The 18,550-nt window shown below is 38.3% G+C and overlaps 2 protein-coding genes across 2 annotated transcripts in view; one reads left to right on the top strand and one right to left on the bottom strand.

Annotated features, from left to right (window-relative positions):
• Positions 1 to 2,769: 2,769 nt before the first annotated feature.
• LOC111603396 (glutenin, low molecular weight subunit-like) lies at positions 2,770 to 3,629 on the bottom strand. Its single transcript, XM_023320963.2, has 2 exons — positions 2,938 to 3,629; positions 2,770 to 2,877 (listed from the first exon to the last, which is right to left on the bottom strand). The coding sequence occupies exon 1, from the start codon at positions 3,551 to 3,553 to the stop codon at positions 3,044 to 3,046; it is 510 nt and encodes a 169-aa protein (XP_023176731.2). The 5' UTR covers positions 3,554 to 3,629; the 3' UTR covers positions 2,770 to 2,877; positions 2,938 to 3,043.
• Positions 3,630 to 5,607: 1,978 nt separating this feature from the next.
• LOC111603394 (zinc finger protein rotund) overlaps positions 5,608 to 18,550 on the top strand; it is a 41,070-nt gene continuing 28,127 nt past the window's right edge. The window contains exons 1-2 of the mRNA XM_023320959.2: positions 5,608 to 6,145; positions 13,499 to 14,041. Of these exons, the coding sequence (XP_023176727.2) occupies positions 5,669 to 6,145; positions 13,499 to 14,041 (1,020 nt within the window). The 5' untranslated portion in view covers positions 5,608 to 5,668. The remainder of the gene's footprint in view (positions 6,146 to 13,498; positions 14,042 to 18,550) is intronic.

Raw genomic sequence — 18,550 nt, 5'->3', positions numbered from 1 at the left:
AGTCTTTTCGAATCCTGCGGTTTTGCAATATGTGAAATGCATTTCCAAAGATTTCCCACTGCGGTTTCCACTGCTAATTGCACGTTTTCTCCAGCAGCTCCGCACAGTTATAACCTTTTGTGTTTGCGCCGGTTTTTGTTTTGTGCTTTCTTATTTCATTTACAAAGTTTTGCCAAATCGGATTATCTTCAGACAATTCTAGAAAGAACTTTTATTTTATACCTAAAATGTGAGAGTTTACAAACTTCATGAATATTTAAAACAAGTTTACAATTTCAAGTCAAATCACGCATTTTATAAAAAGTTGTATATGGAAACTAACGAACGAGTCGTCTTCTTATGTCTATTTGTTGTATGCTTTATACAGAAATTTAAGTTCACAAAAATCTTGTAGCGAACTAGAAACAAAACTTAAAAAAAAAAAATTTAATGTGAAAATTCACAAATTAAAATTAAGAATAAAAAGTAAAAAAAAAAATAAAATAAAATAAATAAATAATTCATGAAGAAGTATTTGTAATGGGAGTTATTTAATAATAAAATAAATACACAATCGAGGGTAGTCTAAACACATTCGAAGATAATAATACAATAATAAATCTCTCCAGAATGAACATATTTAAACAAATATTTGGTCTCTATACAAATAAATTGAATTTTTTATATAGCTTTTTTTTAACTTACCTATTGAGTTAGTAAATATTTGTTGGTCTAAAATTACTTTACTTATCTTGTTAATATTATTTATATAATTTAACAGTACAAAAGTATTAAGAAATTGTAATAAAATAAAAGAAGTAGTCTATATATATTATATACACATATATAACAATTTGGATAGAAAAGAATAAAACTGTTTTTTTTTATTTTTAAATTAGTCATAGGCTTAATAAAAATATAATAAAAATATAATATAAAAATATTTAAATATTTTAAATCAGATAAAAATGTACATAAAATAAAAAAAAATTTAATAAACTTGAGATTTATCATCATTCTGTCAGAGCTGAATGTAAATGTTGGATGTTTCGTCTCAATAAATCTGATTGTCTATTGTAATGCTATGGATTTTACATTTGTCTGCTGGAGAACCATTAAAAAGCCATTTCAGAATATCAAAACAGAATCAAGTAATATCTTGCTCTATGTGGAACTGGTCAAAATTGCATTGATGACAGTGCAAACAGTTGGAATGACAGACGCGATAAGGTCGCCATTAATAGAGGCCAAACAAATGGAAATTCAGCACGAACAGAAATAATTCACAAAAAAACTAAACGTATCGCAGTTGTTGTTGCTGCCGTTGATTGAATTAAATAATCAAATTAGCCGATAAGCGCCGGGCAGCGCCGGCAGCACCGTGCAACACATGAAAATGCACTTTATATTATTATGATTATTGTTTGCCGTCGCGAATCGCAGCGCTAAATAAAGCAATTTCCTAGTAATGCAAAAATGGCAAGCATTACAGCATTGCGAGCGTTTCGCATTCCATTTGCAGCGGCCCCCATGTACCATAATATTCCCCAAAGGTGGCAGCGTTGCAGTTGCTGTTGCAGTTGCATTGATTAACTAACCTGCCATTGCATAATGCCATGCAGCTCGACTCTTTATTTTCATTTTATTTCGTTTAATTTTTTAATTTTATGCAGGCGCTTTTCCCCTATGGAATTGTTGCAGTTGTCAGTCGGGCCCAAAAATCCTCTTCAACAACAACTACCGCAGCAACAACAGCGACGACGAGCGAAGCAGCCATAGTTAAAGAGCGAAGAGAGCAGCTGCTTGTAAAAACTGCCAATGTTGCTAGACGCTGCACGAAAAGGAAACAAAAAATGCCAATCCAAAGGCGAGCAGCCGGAGAGACAATACAAAAACAAAAGCAACGAAAACGAAACGAAAAAAGAATCGCATCGTCAAGTGCTCCAATAAAAATTCCGCCGCCTTTGGCGCACGCTGCACTGCTCGCTCCACAGCGTTGACTGCGCTGCTGCTGCCGCCTGTTGTCTCGCTCAGACACTTTTTTTGATTAAGAGAGCGCCCTCTGCGCTTTTTGCTCCGCTCGCTCTTGAGCTTTCGTTTGAGTGTTTTTATGTGCACTTGAAATGAATACGTGCGATTATTGGCCGCGTGTGAGAAAAAATGAACGAAGCTAAAAAAAGCGCATTTATACGGTTATGTATTTGATTTTCGTTTTTGCTAACGGCTCTTGCAAGAAAAAAACATTTTAATTTGAATATTACATGTATTAAAAACTCATTATTGTTGCTCGATCCGCAAAAGTTGGTCAATGGGCTAATGTGCGTCCAACGCGGCGGATGCTTTTCTGCCTTTTTTTGGTCCGTGTATTTTTGCTGTACTACGCCCACTGTTGGCAGCGAATAACCCTGAAATGGAGAGTCTTCACTGTGGCATGCAACACTTCAGCGATCTGAGTTTTTGATGGCGTTACAGCTTGGATTGAAAGTTCTACTATTGCTTACAATTATTTACTTCTCTTAAAATAAATATATATATAAAGTACAGAGAGCAAGGAACTTAGCTAAAATATGTGGATAAATAATTATTTTTTTATGATATATGTAAAATATTTTTTATTTGGTGCACATGATCATATGAGAATTAAAATCCTTTCGAAATGTGTGTCGTATTCTAATTGGAATTGACAATAAATTTAAGTTGATTTACAATTGTTAAATTGAGATATATCATAAATAAGAAGTAATGCGTAGTAGATATAAAAATATATTATTTATTTGTCAACTCAATATTTTCTCTATCTCGAACTACTAAGAATATTTGATCATTAATATATGTACTTAATGTAGACAACCACGGCTCCTGCTGCTTATTGGATACATTTGTATGTCCTTATATCATCTGAAATAAGATTAGTTAGCTAGCTTGAAAATAAAGTAAGAAGTGGATTTGTATGCTAACCTTCTGTAGGGCATCCCTTTACCGAAGCTGCATAACAAAATTTGTTTCTGTTTTACTGATCTGCTCACCCAGAGGCGGTTGGTTAACCAGCTTCCTTAAGGCACTGTTAAAGACTGAAGCCGGTTAGATCGTACGTTATGACGCAGCCCACGATGAAGATGGCGATGGCGCTAACGATCTGTAGTCCATAGACTACGTAACTCTTGGGAGGATTTTTGCCTTCACGCTCTCGATTGCTTGGCTGATTGCGCCTTATTTGATTTTGATTGCTCGACGACTTGTCGGCTGCTGGAGGAGAATCGCCTGAGCGACGGTTCAGTTGATTCCTCGACGCCGGATTGTCAACTTTGTCGACTTGTGGGGCAGACACCTGTGGTGATGGCTGATCCTCACTGGCTGTTGGAGGTGGCTGATCCTCTCTGGCTGTTTGAGGTGGCTGATCCTCTCTGTCTGTTTGAGGTGGCTGATCCTCTCTGGCTGTTTGAGGTGGCTGATCCTCTCTGTCTGTTTGAGGTGGCTGATCCTCTCTGGCTGTTTGAGGTGGCTGATCCTCTCTGGCTGTTTGAGGCGGCTGATCCTCTCTGGCTGTTTGAGGTGCGTCATTTTCATCCGACATATTTAGCTTATTCTGAACTACAAAATTTCAGTTGTGTACAGTCGAAAGTAAATTCCTACATGATTTAAGAATCTTTAAGTTAACAACAAATAGAGTAAGTAAAAGACACGCCTACTTAAACCGTTAATTATAGCTGCGACTCAAGTTAGAACTTTCCATGTTAGCTGGATGACGCCCACGCCTTATGCTCCGCACACGCTCAAAGAGCAAAAATCAAATCAAAGCTGCTCAAGAGCGCAACAGAGCAAAAACCACAAACAATTTTTTCACACAGCAACAGCACAGAGAGCACTTCGGAGAGCGAGAGAGAGCAAGCTGGAGAGACAGAGAAGGAGAGAGTGAGAGAGGGAGAGAGCGCGCCTTGGCTTTATTTGCTTTGCTTGCGCGCGCCAAAAGAAGCAAAAAGCTGCGCATGCGTCGCAGTAGCCCCCACCCCATCCCGCTTCCACACACAAAAAGCTGCTACGTCAGAGCGAGAGCGCGCAGCAGCCACAGCAAGAGCGCACGTCTATACGAGAGTGTGTGTGAGTGTGTAAGTTGCTGTCGACGTCGTCGTCGCAGTGGCTGCGATTTGGCGGCGAAGGCATTTGAATGTTTTTTTCGTCGGCTCAGCCAGCATTCGAGTTCGGAATTCTTGCGAGCTGGCAGCATAGTTTTTTGCGGGCCGCAGACTATCGAGTAGCCACTGTAGCAGCCAGTGGCCAGCAGCCCAGCCCTGTGGACAGTAGCAGCAGACAGTGACCAGCATCTCAGTTAACAATTTTTAGCCAGGCTCGAGTGCCAAGCGAGTGCGTTTTTTGTGTGCGAGCGCGCGTTACGTCAAGAATTTTGTTGCAGTCGCCAACTGCAACGCATTTTCGTCATACCGCAGCAGTTGCAGCTGGCCCTTTGCTCTGCATTCACAATTAACAAGCGCGTTAAAAAAGTGCAACAACAACAACAGCAGCAACAGCAAACAAGTGCAACATATTGTTAAACACAACAGCAACAACAGCAAAAAAGCCAACGAAAAGGAGGCTCGATGTGCATGAATATTGTGAATGAATATTGTGACGCCATTTTGATTACACTCAGAATAATAAAAGTGCAACGCGATTCTGCTAATTGCCAAGCATTTGTTCACAAGTGAAAGTCTCAAGTAATTACCAAAAATATCAGATTAATCATAATGAGTGCTGCAGTCGAGTGCCTTGAAGAGCGGCAGAGTCAAGTACCCGATGCTAAGCTCTAAAGACTCAAGAACTGAATGTGACTAGCATTAACTGTAGAGACTATTTCGAGTGGTTGAATCAAAGAATTCCTGCCAAGTTTAACGAATCTTCTTAAATCATTATCAAAACAATTTTTAATTGGCTTTGATTTGAATTTATTCATAAAATCTCATGTGAATATAGAAATGTTCCGGAATATGCCAAGCCGATTTTATTACTCTGTGTTCAATCAGATATTGAATTGATTAATTAAATTTGATCAAGCCTTTTGTGGTTAACGTATTACATGAATACGGCAAAAGACCCTTTTTAAAGTTTGCCATATTCAGGCAGCTTTTCTCGACTCTTTTCATATATGTATAATTTCAAAAAAATATATTTTCAAATTCTATTTATTAATTTAAATTGAAAAACTTCCTTTTATGAAGAAACAAATGCGAACTCAAGCCGATTGCAGAAAAGATCTTGCTAGAGAGACTCAGCTGTGAAACATAATTTCCCGTATCTTTATCTATTATTAATAGATCGATGGCAATTTTCATTATATTTTCAGGTGAAAACTGAAATCTGTAAGTCGAATCAGTGCAAAGATGCTGTTGTATTTATAGCTCCAGTCCACATATATGAAACATATGACAAAAGGACATGTGCAATTTGGAAAGTTTAACAACAAAATGCAGTAGCTAAGCTAGGCATTAATAATCCAAAAACGTAAATAAATAAAAGTTAAATAAAACTGTTAAAAAAATCTAAAATAGAAAACCAAGAAAAAGTATCAAGTGAAATGCAAAGTGTAAAAAGTGAGAAAATTAGCAAATAATTTAAAAAAATTATCAATTTGAATAAAAAATAGTGCGTAAAGTGCGGTAGACAGTGTTGAACAACGCCGCAGTTGATCAGCTAAATGATTATGCATGGTACCTGGTACAAAGGACCACAGCTGGCGCATCATCCACACACCGACTACCATCAGTTCCGATCGTATCCTTCGTTCGTTGTGACACCCTATCACGAGGGTCATGCGGCCACGCCCTGCCCCCCAACGCCCTCAACGCCCTGCCACAGCAGCAGCAGCAGCAGCAGCAATCATGGACTCGGACTTGGTCTTGGACTTGGACTTGGAGTTGGAGTTGGACTTGGCCAGAGCGCAGCAGCCGAGCCGGCGCCAATAATTGTCGAAGGCACATTTGCTGCGGCCGCCGCTGCTGCCGCTGCAGCAGCTGCCGCGAATCCCGTTGCAACAGCTGCAACAGCAGCCAGAGCTGCGCCGAGTCCGGCGATCAAAATCGAGCAGGTTTTCGGAGAGCAGACAACTGGGCATTCAACGCTGGTCGAGGACTATGCCCTGAGCCTCGACTGTCCCGTAGAGCATCAGTTTCGGGTAAGTTGCCACTTGCCACATGCCAAGGGGCGTGCCCCAAATCAATTTTCATGAAATCATCCAATAACACTTAAAAGCCACAAAAAATGGGAGAACCACAAAAAGGGCAGCAGCAAAAAACGGCAGCGAGTAAAAAACATGACAACAAACACGCCCCCAAAGACACACACACCCGCACGCTTGCTGGGAGAGCGAGCTAGCGCTCGAGTGAGAGAGCGAGCGAGACAGCCACTGCTTGCTCTTTGCTTGGGCTGAAGAGCGCAGCGAATGCTTTGAGCGGGTTTTTGCTCTCTTGAGCGCAAAGCCTTGAAGCTTGCGTTGGCTTTTTATGGGCGCAGGACATTTTTTGTGCAGCGTTGGTTCGCGCACAGGATATGCCATAATTAGGTAGCGAAATTGTTGCACCCAAAAGCTTTCATCGAAAAGCTCTGCAATCGAATTAACTTGCGCTCGGTCCGCTCGCAAAGGATAAATGGGGATAGCCGTAGCAACAGGTGCTCCATGCAAATATCCTTTATGGCAAGACGGGAAAAACAACTTGTGGAGCTTTGTTGAGGCTTTGCTGTTGGGCAGGTCAAGACAAATGAGATGTAAACATGAGTTGTCCTGTGATGACGATTTGTTATATAAGGAAAATTGTATTCATTTTGCTTAGGTCTGAGCACAATTTGAATTTTTTGAAAACATTTTTTTTGATTTTTAAAATTTTTTTTATAGATTTAATAACTCTTATAGTGTATAAATTCTTACAGATAATTTGAAAATATGCTTGAGCAATCAAAGTAGAAATAAAATCAATTTATTAATATATAAATTAGGTTTATTATCCTTGATCTATTCAAACTACATCTATCCAATTCATATTACATTTTTTTCTCTATTTATATTTGTATACTCCCCTTTCTACTTCTAACTACTCTTTCTGCTACTATTCGAATGGATTCTACTCCTCAAACACACCTCTTCCTATGTTCCCTGCTAATCCTGTTGCTTGAGTTCCTTGCTATTAGGATGCATGGTATCTCAGCATATCGCTGATGCAACTCAGAGAGACAATTGTTATTTTCAACATTTATTGTTTCTCTCTCCATATCGCTCGTCCTTTTATTTCAATTTTCCTGCAACGACGTAGCGCATCTTAAAGGCCACGTTCAGATTTAGCTGCAGCAGCACAACCTTTGCTGTTATCAGCGAATGCTCAAGCAATGCCATATAACTTGTGTGTGTGGGTGTGTGTGCGTGTGTATGGCAAATACTCGCGCTGCCAACGAAATCCTAGCACATAAAAAAGCAGCGCATATAAAAACATATGCTTCGGCTCCTGGTACAGGATACTTGTTTGCTCTTATTCTTATTTTACTTTTCCTTTTTTTCTTTTTACGTTTTACGTCGTTGACGTCGACGTCGATGCAAGCAGCGCTGCCAGCGTCTTGCAGTTGTGGGCAAAAAGTTTTCTTGTTCCGTTTGTTAAGTTGTTTTTAAGGCGCTTAAAAAAGAAATGGCCAAAGGAGCAGTTGATGGAACGGGAGGGGGAGGGGATAGTTGTGCAAGGATAACAGAAAACAATGTAGCTTTATTGAGCAATTATTGAGGATAATAACAGAACGCATAGAACTATATGATGAGATTAGGAAAAACACACAGCAGAAAAACAAAACAAAAATAAAAATGGATATTTCTCTAGGAGCGCAGGAGCTAGGTCATATATATAGCTAGGATATATATAATAAACAAAATGAAGGCAAAGGAATTGATGCTCATGAAATGTTAACGGCCAAGCGCTGACGTCTGACGTCGGCGTCGGCGTCGACGTCGGCGACGCAGCCAGCTTGAATGTTGAATGTTTTTATCCTTTCTTCGATGTGTCGTCGCCGCGCTGCCAGAGTAAGTGTGTGTATGTGTGTGTGTGTGTGCCAGGACATCACACGGTTTTCGCTTTTCTTTTACAACTTTTTGTTATTATTTCGTTTTTTGCTCCGTTTGCAATGTATTTTCTTTCAGTCGCTGCTTTTTTTTTGCTTCATGTGAAGGCAAAAAAAAAATACAATTTCACTTGAATTTTTTTATGCTTTTGCTGGGTGTGTGTCGTGGCCCAGGACCTAGTTGCTGCTGCTGCGGCTGCTGCTGCTGCTATTTCTTGAGTTTCCTCTTCGCGCGCGCCATTTTTGCTGCTGCTACTTACAACAAACATAGCTGCTGATGTTGCTGCTACGGTTACGGCTACGGCTGCTGCCATAAGTCGTCCTGCTGCTGCTTCCGGCGCTGTCGACGCCGACTGCGACGCTCACGATTGTTGCATGTGTCCGTGGCCTTTGGCGCGCTGCAACTGTCGTTGTCTTCAGTTCGCTTGCGTTTGGCCAAATCTATTGGTCGACGGCGCGACGTGCGCGTACGCGTCGCGTGTTTCTTTCTGCCAACCAACGCTAGGTGGCGCCACGTGACGAACAAACAACCCAAAACACACACAAATCAAACAACACAAACATACGAATAACCCAATTATAAGCAACAACAACCTGACTTTCCACAACTCATCTATCGTGGGAAATAACATCTTAGCTGCACCTGCCTCAGCTGTAGTGACAGCACTAATACCTTCAGCTGCATCCTATCTGCAGCTTGTGTGAAGCACTTGTAACGACTTAGTTTCTCGCTAAAATGACTGATCAACACTCTTTTCGTTGAACACATATTACAGTGTTGGACAGTTCGTGTAGTCAAAAGCTTTAGTACATTAGGCTTAAATACTCAACCTTTACCACACTAGTTTGTTAAATTCGATTACTGAAAAGAGCAGTGTTGTGAACAGTGTTGTGTAAGCTTGCTAAGCTTATAACACTTGAATGATATTGACCAAGACCATTAGTGTTGTATAACTGTGCGATGATTTATAGAAAGGACTTTCTTGTGAAGATATTCGTTAATCTTAATTATATATATATATATATATTATGGATTGTAGTGGATCAATCTATTTCTATTCTATCTATTTATATTTGTTGCAATATCGATTTCTACCTAAATTGAAAGCTTTGTTATTTAATTGTCTTTTATAAATTTTGTTAGCTCTCGCTTTAATTTGTGCGCATATTTTGGCCACGATAAATATGGCTGATGCATTAATTAGCGACACGTAGACGATTTGCACACAATTGTGGGATAAATAATGTGGGATTAGGGGGTATAGGGCGTGGAATGAAGGGTAGGCAGTAGGTTTATCGACTACTTAATATATAATATATAGTACATACCTTCGCCAATCAGTCTGCGTGTAATGATTAAGTCTGCCAAGGACTACAAATGCGTTAATCCTTTCGCTTAAAGTTTTTCCTTTTTCTCATTTTTGTTGGCTTAAAACAAAGTCTAACTTTTGCCCTTTTCGCACTTGAATTTGTTCAGAGTTGCCTTGCATAGAGTATACTGAACGCTTGACACCAGCTCGTCTTCAGCTGGAATAGTACTTACAAACTTTTTAACACACACGCACACACACCCATAAAGTGAAATAGCAGCAGCAAGAAAAACATAATAAAAATCACAAACATGAGCAAACCGTATAAAAGAAAATCAATCTGCCGTGCTGTAGCCCAAACCTTGCTCCGAATGCCCAGCTTACTGGACTAGGGCTCCTCGCTCTGGCCCGTGCCACCCCCGGGCCACCCCGCCCCTTGCGCTCCGCTTCCGCCTGCCTGCAGGACATCGCGCAAATTCAGCTTTATATTTTTTTCTTATACGTTTTCTTACAAGAAAATGCTGCAGTGCGCTGCAAATGTATGTCTTTATAACGGCAACGTGCATAAAAAGAAGGAGCAAGGAGCAAAAATTATAAAATAAGAATGAAAAAATATAAAAATGAAGCACAGAGAGCAAAAAAAATAATAAAATAACAACAACATCTCTGGCAGACGAAGGCAGCAGAGCAAAGCAAGGCGAAGCAGCAGCAGCAGCAGCAAAAAAAAAAACATTCACAACATACAAAACAGTTTTTACACAAACACATAATACATGTGTGTGTGTGTATGTATTTCTTTGTATACATATTTGACTGCTTCGCGCGCGTTCGCAATTTCTTTTGCGGCTTCAGCTTCAGCTGCTGCACTTTGAGTTTCTGTTGTTCAGTTGTTGCAAGCTATCCCACGCTCGCTGACTGCATGACAGAGACGGACGGGACTGAGACAAGGACTCGACACAGCCACATATATGCACGCCACATATACACACGCAGACAGATAAAATTCACTACGCTTAGCAGCAGCTGCAACGCGGCGTATGTGTAATATGCATACAACTAACGCCTCAACTTGCAGCCCAGTGTGAAACAGAGCCCGCGCCATTGATTTATCTAAGATCTGACATCTGATATGTATCACATGTATACATATCTATATATAGTTATGTATATTATATGTTGGTTACATTTACACGCATGTGGCCCTTGCGGTGGCGTATACGTGATGCAGCAAGAAATAAATCAAAGCGTGCGTCAAACGCGTGTTTTTTTGGCTTAGCAAGCGCAACATAGCCGCAACAAAAGTTCCTAAAGAAAGTGCAAAAGTTTAAAAATAAAAGTGAATAATTTGCAATGTGGAGTTCCTAAGAGGCACAAAGTGCATACAAAATAAAATAAAATAAGAATATTTAAAAAATACAAAAAATACAAAATTCAATAATATTAATTATTAAATATTTCAAAAATATTACAAAATATAAAATAAATATTATAATAATATAAAATGTATATGTATATATAATAATATTAAATAAAATTATAATGAATTTAATACGCACAAAATAAAGAAAATGAATTTGAGTATGTTTTATGAAAAATAAAATAACTTATTTAATAATATTAAGTCAAAAAGTTGTAAGACAAAAAGCATAAATTTTCGTTGTATTATTTTAATTTTTGTTTTATAATTTATTAATATATACCTTTGTTATAAGTAACTTAATTTTGTTTATTTGTATTACATTTAATCATTTTTATTTAATTTTTATATAGAAATTATAAAACATATAAATTAATTTAAATAGATAAAAATTTAAGTTAAATGCAAACAATTTTGTATACTTATTAGCTCTTATATTTTGTTAAGATCGTGAATTATAACTTAGTTTTTATTTAACGTTCTATTTACATTATTTAATCAATTTAATTGTGAAGCTCTTGCCTTTCGACAATCTATCTTCAAATAAACGAGCAACTAACTAATCTAAAACGTATTCAATTCAAATAGCGACAATCTGATAGATATCACAATTAAATAAAATAAAAAATATACAAACAGCGTGCCACAGTGTGCAAAATCAACAATAAGAAATCAGCCATAGCGGCAAATAAATCAAACACAAACCTCGCATCAAGCTGCAAACTAAACAAAGATGCAAAAAAATATGCAAGAGAAATAAAATAGAAAAACTTGCTAAATAAAAATAGAAATATTTTTGCGCGCTGCCAACATTTCGTTTCAAGGTCATTCGAGGTTTTTATTTCCGTTTTTGTTTACATTTTTATTTGGAGTTCAAAACAAAGCTGCATCTAAAAATACAAAATAGAGTTTGAGGGGGCAACACGCGACAGCTACAAATAAACCATAGCAAATGCTTCCAAAACTTTTTCCCTGCCATCAAATAAAATTTTAGCAAAAGAAAAAATCAAACCACTCGGCGCCTTCAAAAAGTTTTTTGTGTTTATTTGTTTGGCTTTTTTTTCACTTTTTGTTGGTTTTGTGTCACTCGTTGTTTTTGTTGTGCGCCTGCGGCTCGTTTGCATGTTTAATCGAGAAGCGCCGCACGAGCTAGACAAATTGCTGGACCTAAGGCCGCTCTTTGCCCTCAACGAGAGTGAAAGTGTGGAATCGAGCGTTGCCTACATTTGAGCGCCAGCATGCTTAAGGATCAGCTGCGACGCCGTCGCACCCAGGACTTGGGCAGCTACATGGATGCACTTAACGCTGCCACGCCTACTTCAACGCCCTTTCTGATGCCCGCTGAGTTCTACACGAGTCTCTTCGCCAGCGCCGTGCTTCAGCAAAAGCAACAGCAGCAGCAGCAGCAATGCGAGTCCAGCCGCTGGTACCCTCAAACACCCTCGCCCACGCCACCCACCAAGGCAGCGGCTGCAGCCACTCCACCACCTGCCCACCTCTCGAGCAATTTGCTGTTTTCTGCCGTGTGCGTGGCCGCCGTGGAATCAGCGAAGCGCAGCCAGCTGAAGCCGCAGGAAGTGATGGGGCCCAAGGAACAGATCCCAGAAAAAGTTCGCAATGCACAGCTGGTCGAACATGTTAGTATGCGAACAGACTAAAAACATGAGCTGCTCTTTAATAAGAGAATACATCAAATGCAAATAATTAATATAAATTTTATAGGAAATATAGAAAAATATAAGTTTATCAGAAATATATAATAAATATTGAAGTTAATATTAGACATTGATTAAAATTTTCAAATTCTAATTTTCTTGATAATAAAATGCAGAAAACAAATGAATACACAAATAGAAAATATGTGTGCATTAGCAAACTTGTTTTTATTTCTTTTTTTTTTGATAACTTCTGCAGAAATGCATTTTATATGTTTCAGCATTTTATTAAGTGCATAATATTTTTTTATTTAATTTCACAAGTGTGAGTTGGTAATGCTTGCGATAGTTGCTTTTAGTTAAGCTTGGCTTGATGTTTTTAAGGGATAGATTGAAACCAGAGCAATGCTTGAAAATTGTTGAAACCTGTATCAAAATAAAAGCTATGTTCCTCAAAATTATCGAGCACTTCAAACAATTTATGACGTACATAAGATGAACTCCATTTTTAGTTGAATGAGAAAGTAAATAAATAAATAAAATAATAAGGGTAGCACAAGCTTTTGTCGAAGCAAACATCGAAAATTATTGTTTGGTGCGCTTTACGACCTGGAAAAGTCATTGGTCTACATGTTTATGATAATGTTTCAGCCATGATTTAAGCTTGTGTAACTCTAAAATTATTATTAAAATTATGTATAAATCTAATTTAAGTCTACACAATCCTTTCGAGCTGTCATAATTAGCTTTAAAATCCAATTAAAGTATTTCAGTCAACGACCCGTCTCCAAATTGTTTTTACCCTTTGCCTCAAACACAAAAGAAACCCAAGAAAAATATAAAATTTGGTTTGTTTGCTTACGCTAATTATGGGTTGTCCAGCGTAAAAAAAAACCCCAAAAAGTGGCTGCTTCTCTCTGGCAAAAACAACATGAAAAATCATCAAAAAATCATTTAATATTTCATGCTCAATGCTTGGGCAGCAGCAAGCTAAATATGAAAAACCCTTTTTAACCAAAACAAAACAACACAATTTTTCTCTTGCGCAGAAACCCCAAAATAGTAATAACAACAACAACAACGGCTACGCCTGGACTACGGGCAACGAAGTCGTCAACAGCCACAACAACAATCAGCACAATTCACACCCGGCGAACGCTTCAGGACCTGGGCAAGGACTTTCGCCAGCGACGCCGCCAACGCCGCCCGTGGATGCCAGTCAAGTCGGTTCCGCAATTAATTTGAATCCACCCGCAGCACAGACGCAGACCCGTGCCAACTACGCCAATTCCGTTAAGTCGCCACCGGAAACAGGCAGCGCACAGTCATCAACGGCTGCCGCCACCTGCAAGACCCACGACAGCAACAACAACAGCAGTAACAACAGCAACGCAACTGCTGCTGCTGTGGCCGCCGCCGCAGCTGCTGCCGCCGCTGTCAACATGCCGATCGGCGGCGTCCAGGGCCAGAATCCCACTCAGGGCCTGGTCCATTGGATGAGTGCCGTGATGGCCGAGCATATGACCGGACAAACGCATCACGATCCCAGCACTGCGGTCGGCATGCACTACATGTGGAATGGCAATGTCGATGTGAGTATCCAACACCCTAGCATAGCTCTCCTTTAGGGGGTGGCAGCAACGAAAGAAATGTTGTATGAATGTACCAACTACTTAATACTCGCTCACTGTCCAAAAAATATTAAATTTCTAAAGAGTATATAAACGATCTCAAGCATGGTTAGATGTATACTAGAAAAATACCAGATATATAATAGAAAGATACTAGTTACTATTTACTAGATTTCTACTTGATATATACTGTATAAATGCAAGATATACACTATATAAATACTAGATATATACTAGATAAATACTAGATATATACTAGATAAATACTAAATATTTACTAGATATATACTAGATAAATACTAAATACTTACTAGATATATACTAGATTTCTACTAGATATATACTGTATATATACTAGATAAATACTAAATATTTACTAGATATATACTATAAATATAATAAGTATAAATACTAGATATATACTATATAAATACTAGATATATACTAGATTTCTACGAGATATATACTGTATGAATATTAGATATGTACTAGATAAATACTAAATATTTACTAGATATATACTAGATTTATACTAGATATATACTGTATAAATACTAGATATATACTATATAAATACTTCATATACACTGAATTTATACTAGATAAATACTGGATATATACTAGACATATCCCACAAAAATACTACATAAATACTTCATATATACTAGATATAAATTCGGAGTATTCTGAATGAATATGGTATTTTTACTAGATATATACTACATAAGTACTAGATAAATACTAGTATATACTAGATAAATGCTTGACAGGACAAGTGTATCTAAAGCGCGAGCACATAACACCCTTCACTTCTTGCGCAAGTAATTTTTCGAAAACACCTTCTGTATGTCTTCAAGTCGATCTGCAGACTTGGAGCTCAAGAACCAACACACAAAATATTCTCCAATGCTGTGGAAGGCATAATTAGTAAATTTTAAATTACTACGCTTTGTCCACGTATGATCAGAATGTTTGAACAGTATGAAAAGTCTCTAATACACCCTTTTCACCTCTTGAGCGAGTATAAGAAGGAAAAAAATAAAAAACCGAAACTTTTTTTGGGGTTTTTTTAACTTTCTCCAATTTTTGGTTGCGCGAACTCTGTGCAAAGTTTTCTGCAGTTGGCAGCTGCTAGAGTCACTGCGAAGGCGTTGGACTACATCGGTGTTAAAAGTGGGCGTGGTAGGGGTATGAGAAGTGTAACTGGCCAAAAAGAAAGAAGCGCTTCATAATTAATAAGCGACTAAAAGTTGTCGCTATAAGTGAATTAAATGAGCGCTTCTTAAAAAGAGAGCACGACGGAAGGATGTGAAGGGGAAGGCGGACTCCACGTAGAGAAACTAGCAATGTGGTTAGAAGAAAAAGATAAGCAAAAAGATAACTGAAATTATCGGTAATTGAAATCTGTGGCACATATAACTAATATTGGTTATTAGAAATATATCTTTTATAAAGATTTGAGAGTTTTAAATGTATCCAACTAGATGACTTATTATGCAGTTGTTTCAGATATCTATAGAATATTTAAATACTTATTATAATAATATTTACATATTTATTATTATATATATATAATTCATATTAATAAATTAAAGAGCATGCTATCTCATAGACGCGTTCTTTTCCAGCTGCTAGTTTTCAGGAAAATTAGTATCAAGGCATTCAGTAAAAGGCTTGCATTCGAGATCACATATAATAGATAGTTCCTATAGTAAGTAATATATAAATATTTGTGATAGTTATTCACAACATCTACAGCGTTTGAGATCTATCGAACTAAGCTTTTCTGGGATTCATACCAATGCACTATTTTCAACGATTGCTGCTTGGGCAAGGCCCTGCTACAAGTGCAAGGACCTTGACCAAGCAGCGAACCAACTTCATGACAACTCATTACTGCGCTATCCTCGTTCGCGTCTGCTCAGAGTACTCCAACTCCTGTTCCAAGCTGTTTGGGCAGCTGCTGTCCAACACTGCTGCACTTTCACTCGACTCGAACTTCAGTCGGCAACTGACCAAAACCCAAACCGTCTCTGTCTGTTGCCACATGAACGGAAGCGAGACGCGCGCCTTGCCCCAGCTTCAGACCCCCTCCCCATGGCAATTCCAGTCTAAGTCCAGCTTCCTTTTCCTCTGCCCAGCACAAACAGACGCGACGCTGAAATAAAAAAATGAGTGCGTCCTTTGAGCAGCATCCTCCAGTTTTTTCTCCCCTTTTTTTCCCCGCAGCGCAAAATTTTATTTTTCATTTTTTGTACCTTTTCTGCTGCTTCTTTCATGAATATCCTTGCTCTTGACTGCGTTTTGCTCTTGCGTGCCACGCAGTAAAAAATGCTTGGATTTTTTGTATTTTCCCTTTTTTTGTTGTTGCATTTTCGCGTGTTTTTATTTTATTCGTTTTTTTCTCTTTTAAAGATGTAAACAAGTTTTTCTTTGCGCGGCGCGTTGAACTTTGTTTTTGTTTTTTTTTTTTTGTCTAGATTTGATTTTTTTGCTTAGTTTGATTTTCTTTTCGTTTCATTTTTACTCTGAATCGGTATTCTTTGCAATGGCTCGCTTTTCACTTTTCTTTTTCGTGCGCTGAAATGATTGTTTTGAATGGAGATTGATTGTCTCCAAGGACAACGGCGGGTGAGGAAAAGTGTCTGGAAAAGGTTTTTCGCGCTGCCCGCTTTCGTTAACGAGTCCTTTGCCCTTGCAAAAGCAATTTAGGCGCCTGTCGACTGATTTTTAAAGGATATCCGCAGTTAATTAATTTTTAAAGTTCCACAATCAACGCGCTCAACTCGAAGTCAACAATCAGCGAGTTCCTGTTGTTGTCACTTGCATTAGTAAAATTAGTTGTGGGTTGAGCGAGGAAAGTAGAGACCGCGCTATGCAAAGTTTACTAATTAATTCTGAACGCAATTGCACTTAATTTTCTTCACTCCAAGTTAGCTTGGGAAATAGTGCAACTTGAAATTGCTTTCGAGTTGGCCTGAGCGCTATTCCTGACTAATTAACGCTTGACTTCAAATTGAAAGCAAACTGGGAATTCGTCTCAATCAAAGTTAAGACGTTATCTGCACGAAATAGTGAAATAACTCAGCTTCAATTGGCACTCCTATGAACAGTATTAAATATATTAATATGAACATATTTACGAAATGATTCAGAATCAGTTTATTATTTGATATACATATATAGAAAGTTAGTTGCAGAAGGAACTTATGATTTAGTTAGTATGTTAGTTTAAGAGACAAATTTATTCAAACAATTCAAAATTGAAGTAGAGATTCTAGATCCAACTTCTTCATCGTGTTTTCTTGTATTTGAAAAATTTTTAGTGTATATATAGAAAAGTCTGTTTAATTTGATGAATTTATAAGGCAAACTCACAATAATTAGGATTTGAAGCAGAAAGTCTAGGCTAAGCACATTTAGTTAGAAGCTGCTTGAATTATGAATAAAGAACTTGAATACTTAGACGTTTTCTGCTCTCTTATAAGCCATTATTATCATTACCAAATAGTATTAAAAACATATTTCATAATGTTCATATAAGAAAATAAACATCTTTCATATGTTCAGATTTCATTAGAAAATATGTTCTGTTTTCTTGTAAAATATAAATAAATTAGATTGACTGCTAAAATGCAGTGCGAAATATGCTGCATCATTGGTTAAATTTGTTTCGAGCTTACTTTAAGATTCCAATTAAAAAGTCACTGAGGCTGGCTGCTCTGACGTGCGGCCCGGCGGAAAGGAAACCCTAAACCACAGCACGCCTCACAACAAAGCATTGCAATTAATGCTTATATACTTCAATTAGAAAAAAGTCAACGTGACGCTAAAGTGAAAAGCGAAAAGCAGCATAAAAAGAAAAACAAGCTGGAAAAATACGAGGGGAAAAAGTGAAAATTGAAAGGCCAAAGCGCAGCAGGGCTGGGGCATGCGGCAATAACTGACTAATGGGGCCAGTTGCCAGGGCCGATACAATGCGAATTCAGAGCGATATAGCGCCGGCCGCGAAGCAGCGGGCGGGTCGTTCGAAAAACCGCGAAACCCGCGACCAACTTCAATTTTTAAAGTAATTGCAATAAAGTTGAACAAATTTGAGCAGCGGCAGGAACAAGCTGAGCTACGAAATTCTAACCTCGGGCGGGGTTTGTCCGACTGGTCAAACATTTGAACAAACGTGTATATATCTTTGCCAGTCTCCAAATGCGAAAAAAAATCAATAGAAGCAGACAGCGCGGCAGCATGCATAAAAAGATGAAGCCCAAATAAGTTAAATAAAAAAATTAACAAAAAATGTTCCCAAAATGTAAAGTGGAAGTCTGGAATGGCCAAAAGGTTGCTACAATGTGCACAGCGCGCTTTGGCCGAGAGTTTGGGCGCTTCGTTGGGGGCGGCAATTGCAAAAAAATTCACGTTTTCCGCCTAATTTTTTGTTGCCTTTTTGCTCGCTAGACGGCGTGCTGGACATAG

Source organism: Drosophila hydei, unplaced genomic scaffold (assembly GCF_003285905.1).
Source record: "Drosophila hydei strain 15085-1641.00,03,60 unplaced genomic scaffold, DhydRS2 tig00008147-arrow-arrow-pilon, whole genome shotgun sequence".
Classification (NCBI taxonomy): Eukaryota; Metazoa; Arthropoda; class Insecta; order Diptera; family Drosophilidae; genus Drosophila; species Drosophila hydei.
This window is presented reverse-complemented; position numbering and strand designations above follow the sequence as displayed.

Excerpts from the sequence above, each read along its gene's own strand:
- LOC111603396 (XM_023320963.2), bottom strand. The coding sequence starts at position 3,553 with ATGTCGGATGAAAATGACGCACCTCAAACAGCCAGAGAGGATCAGCCG.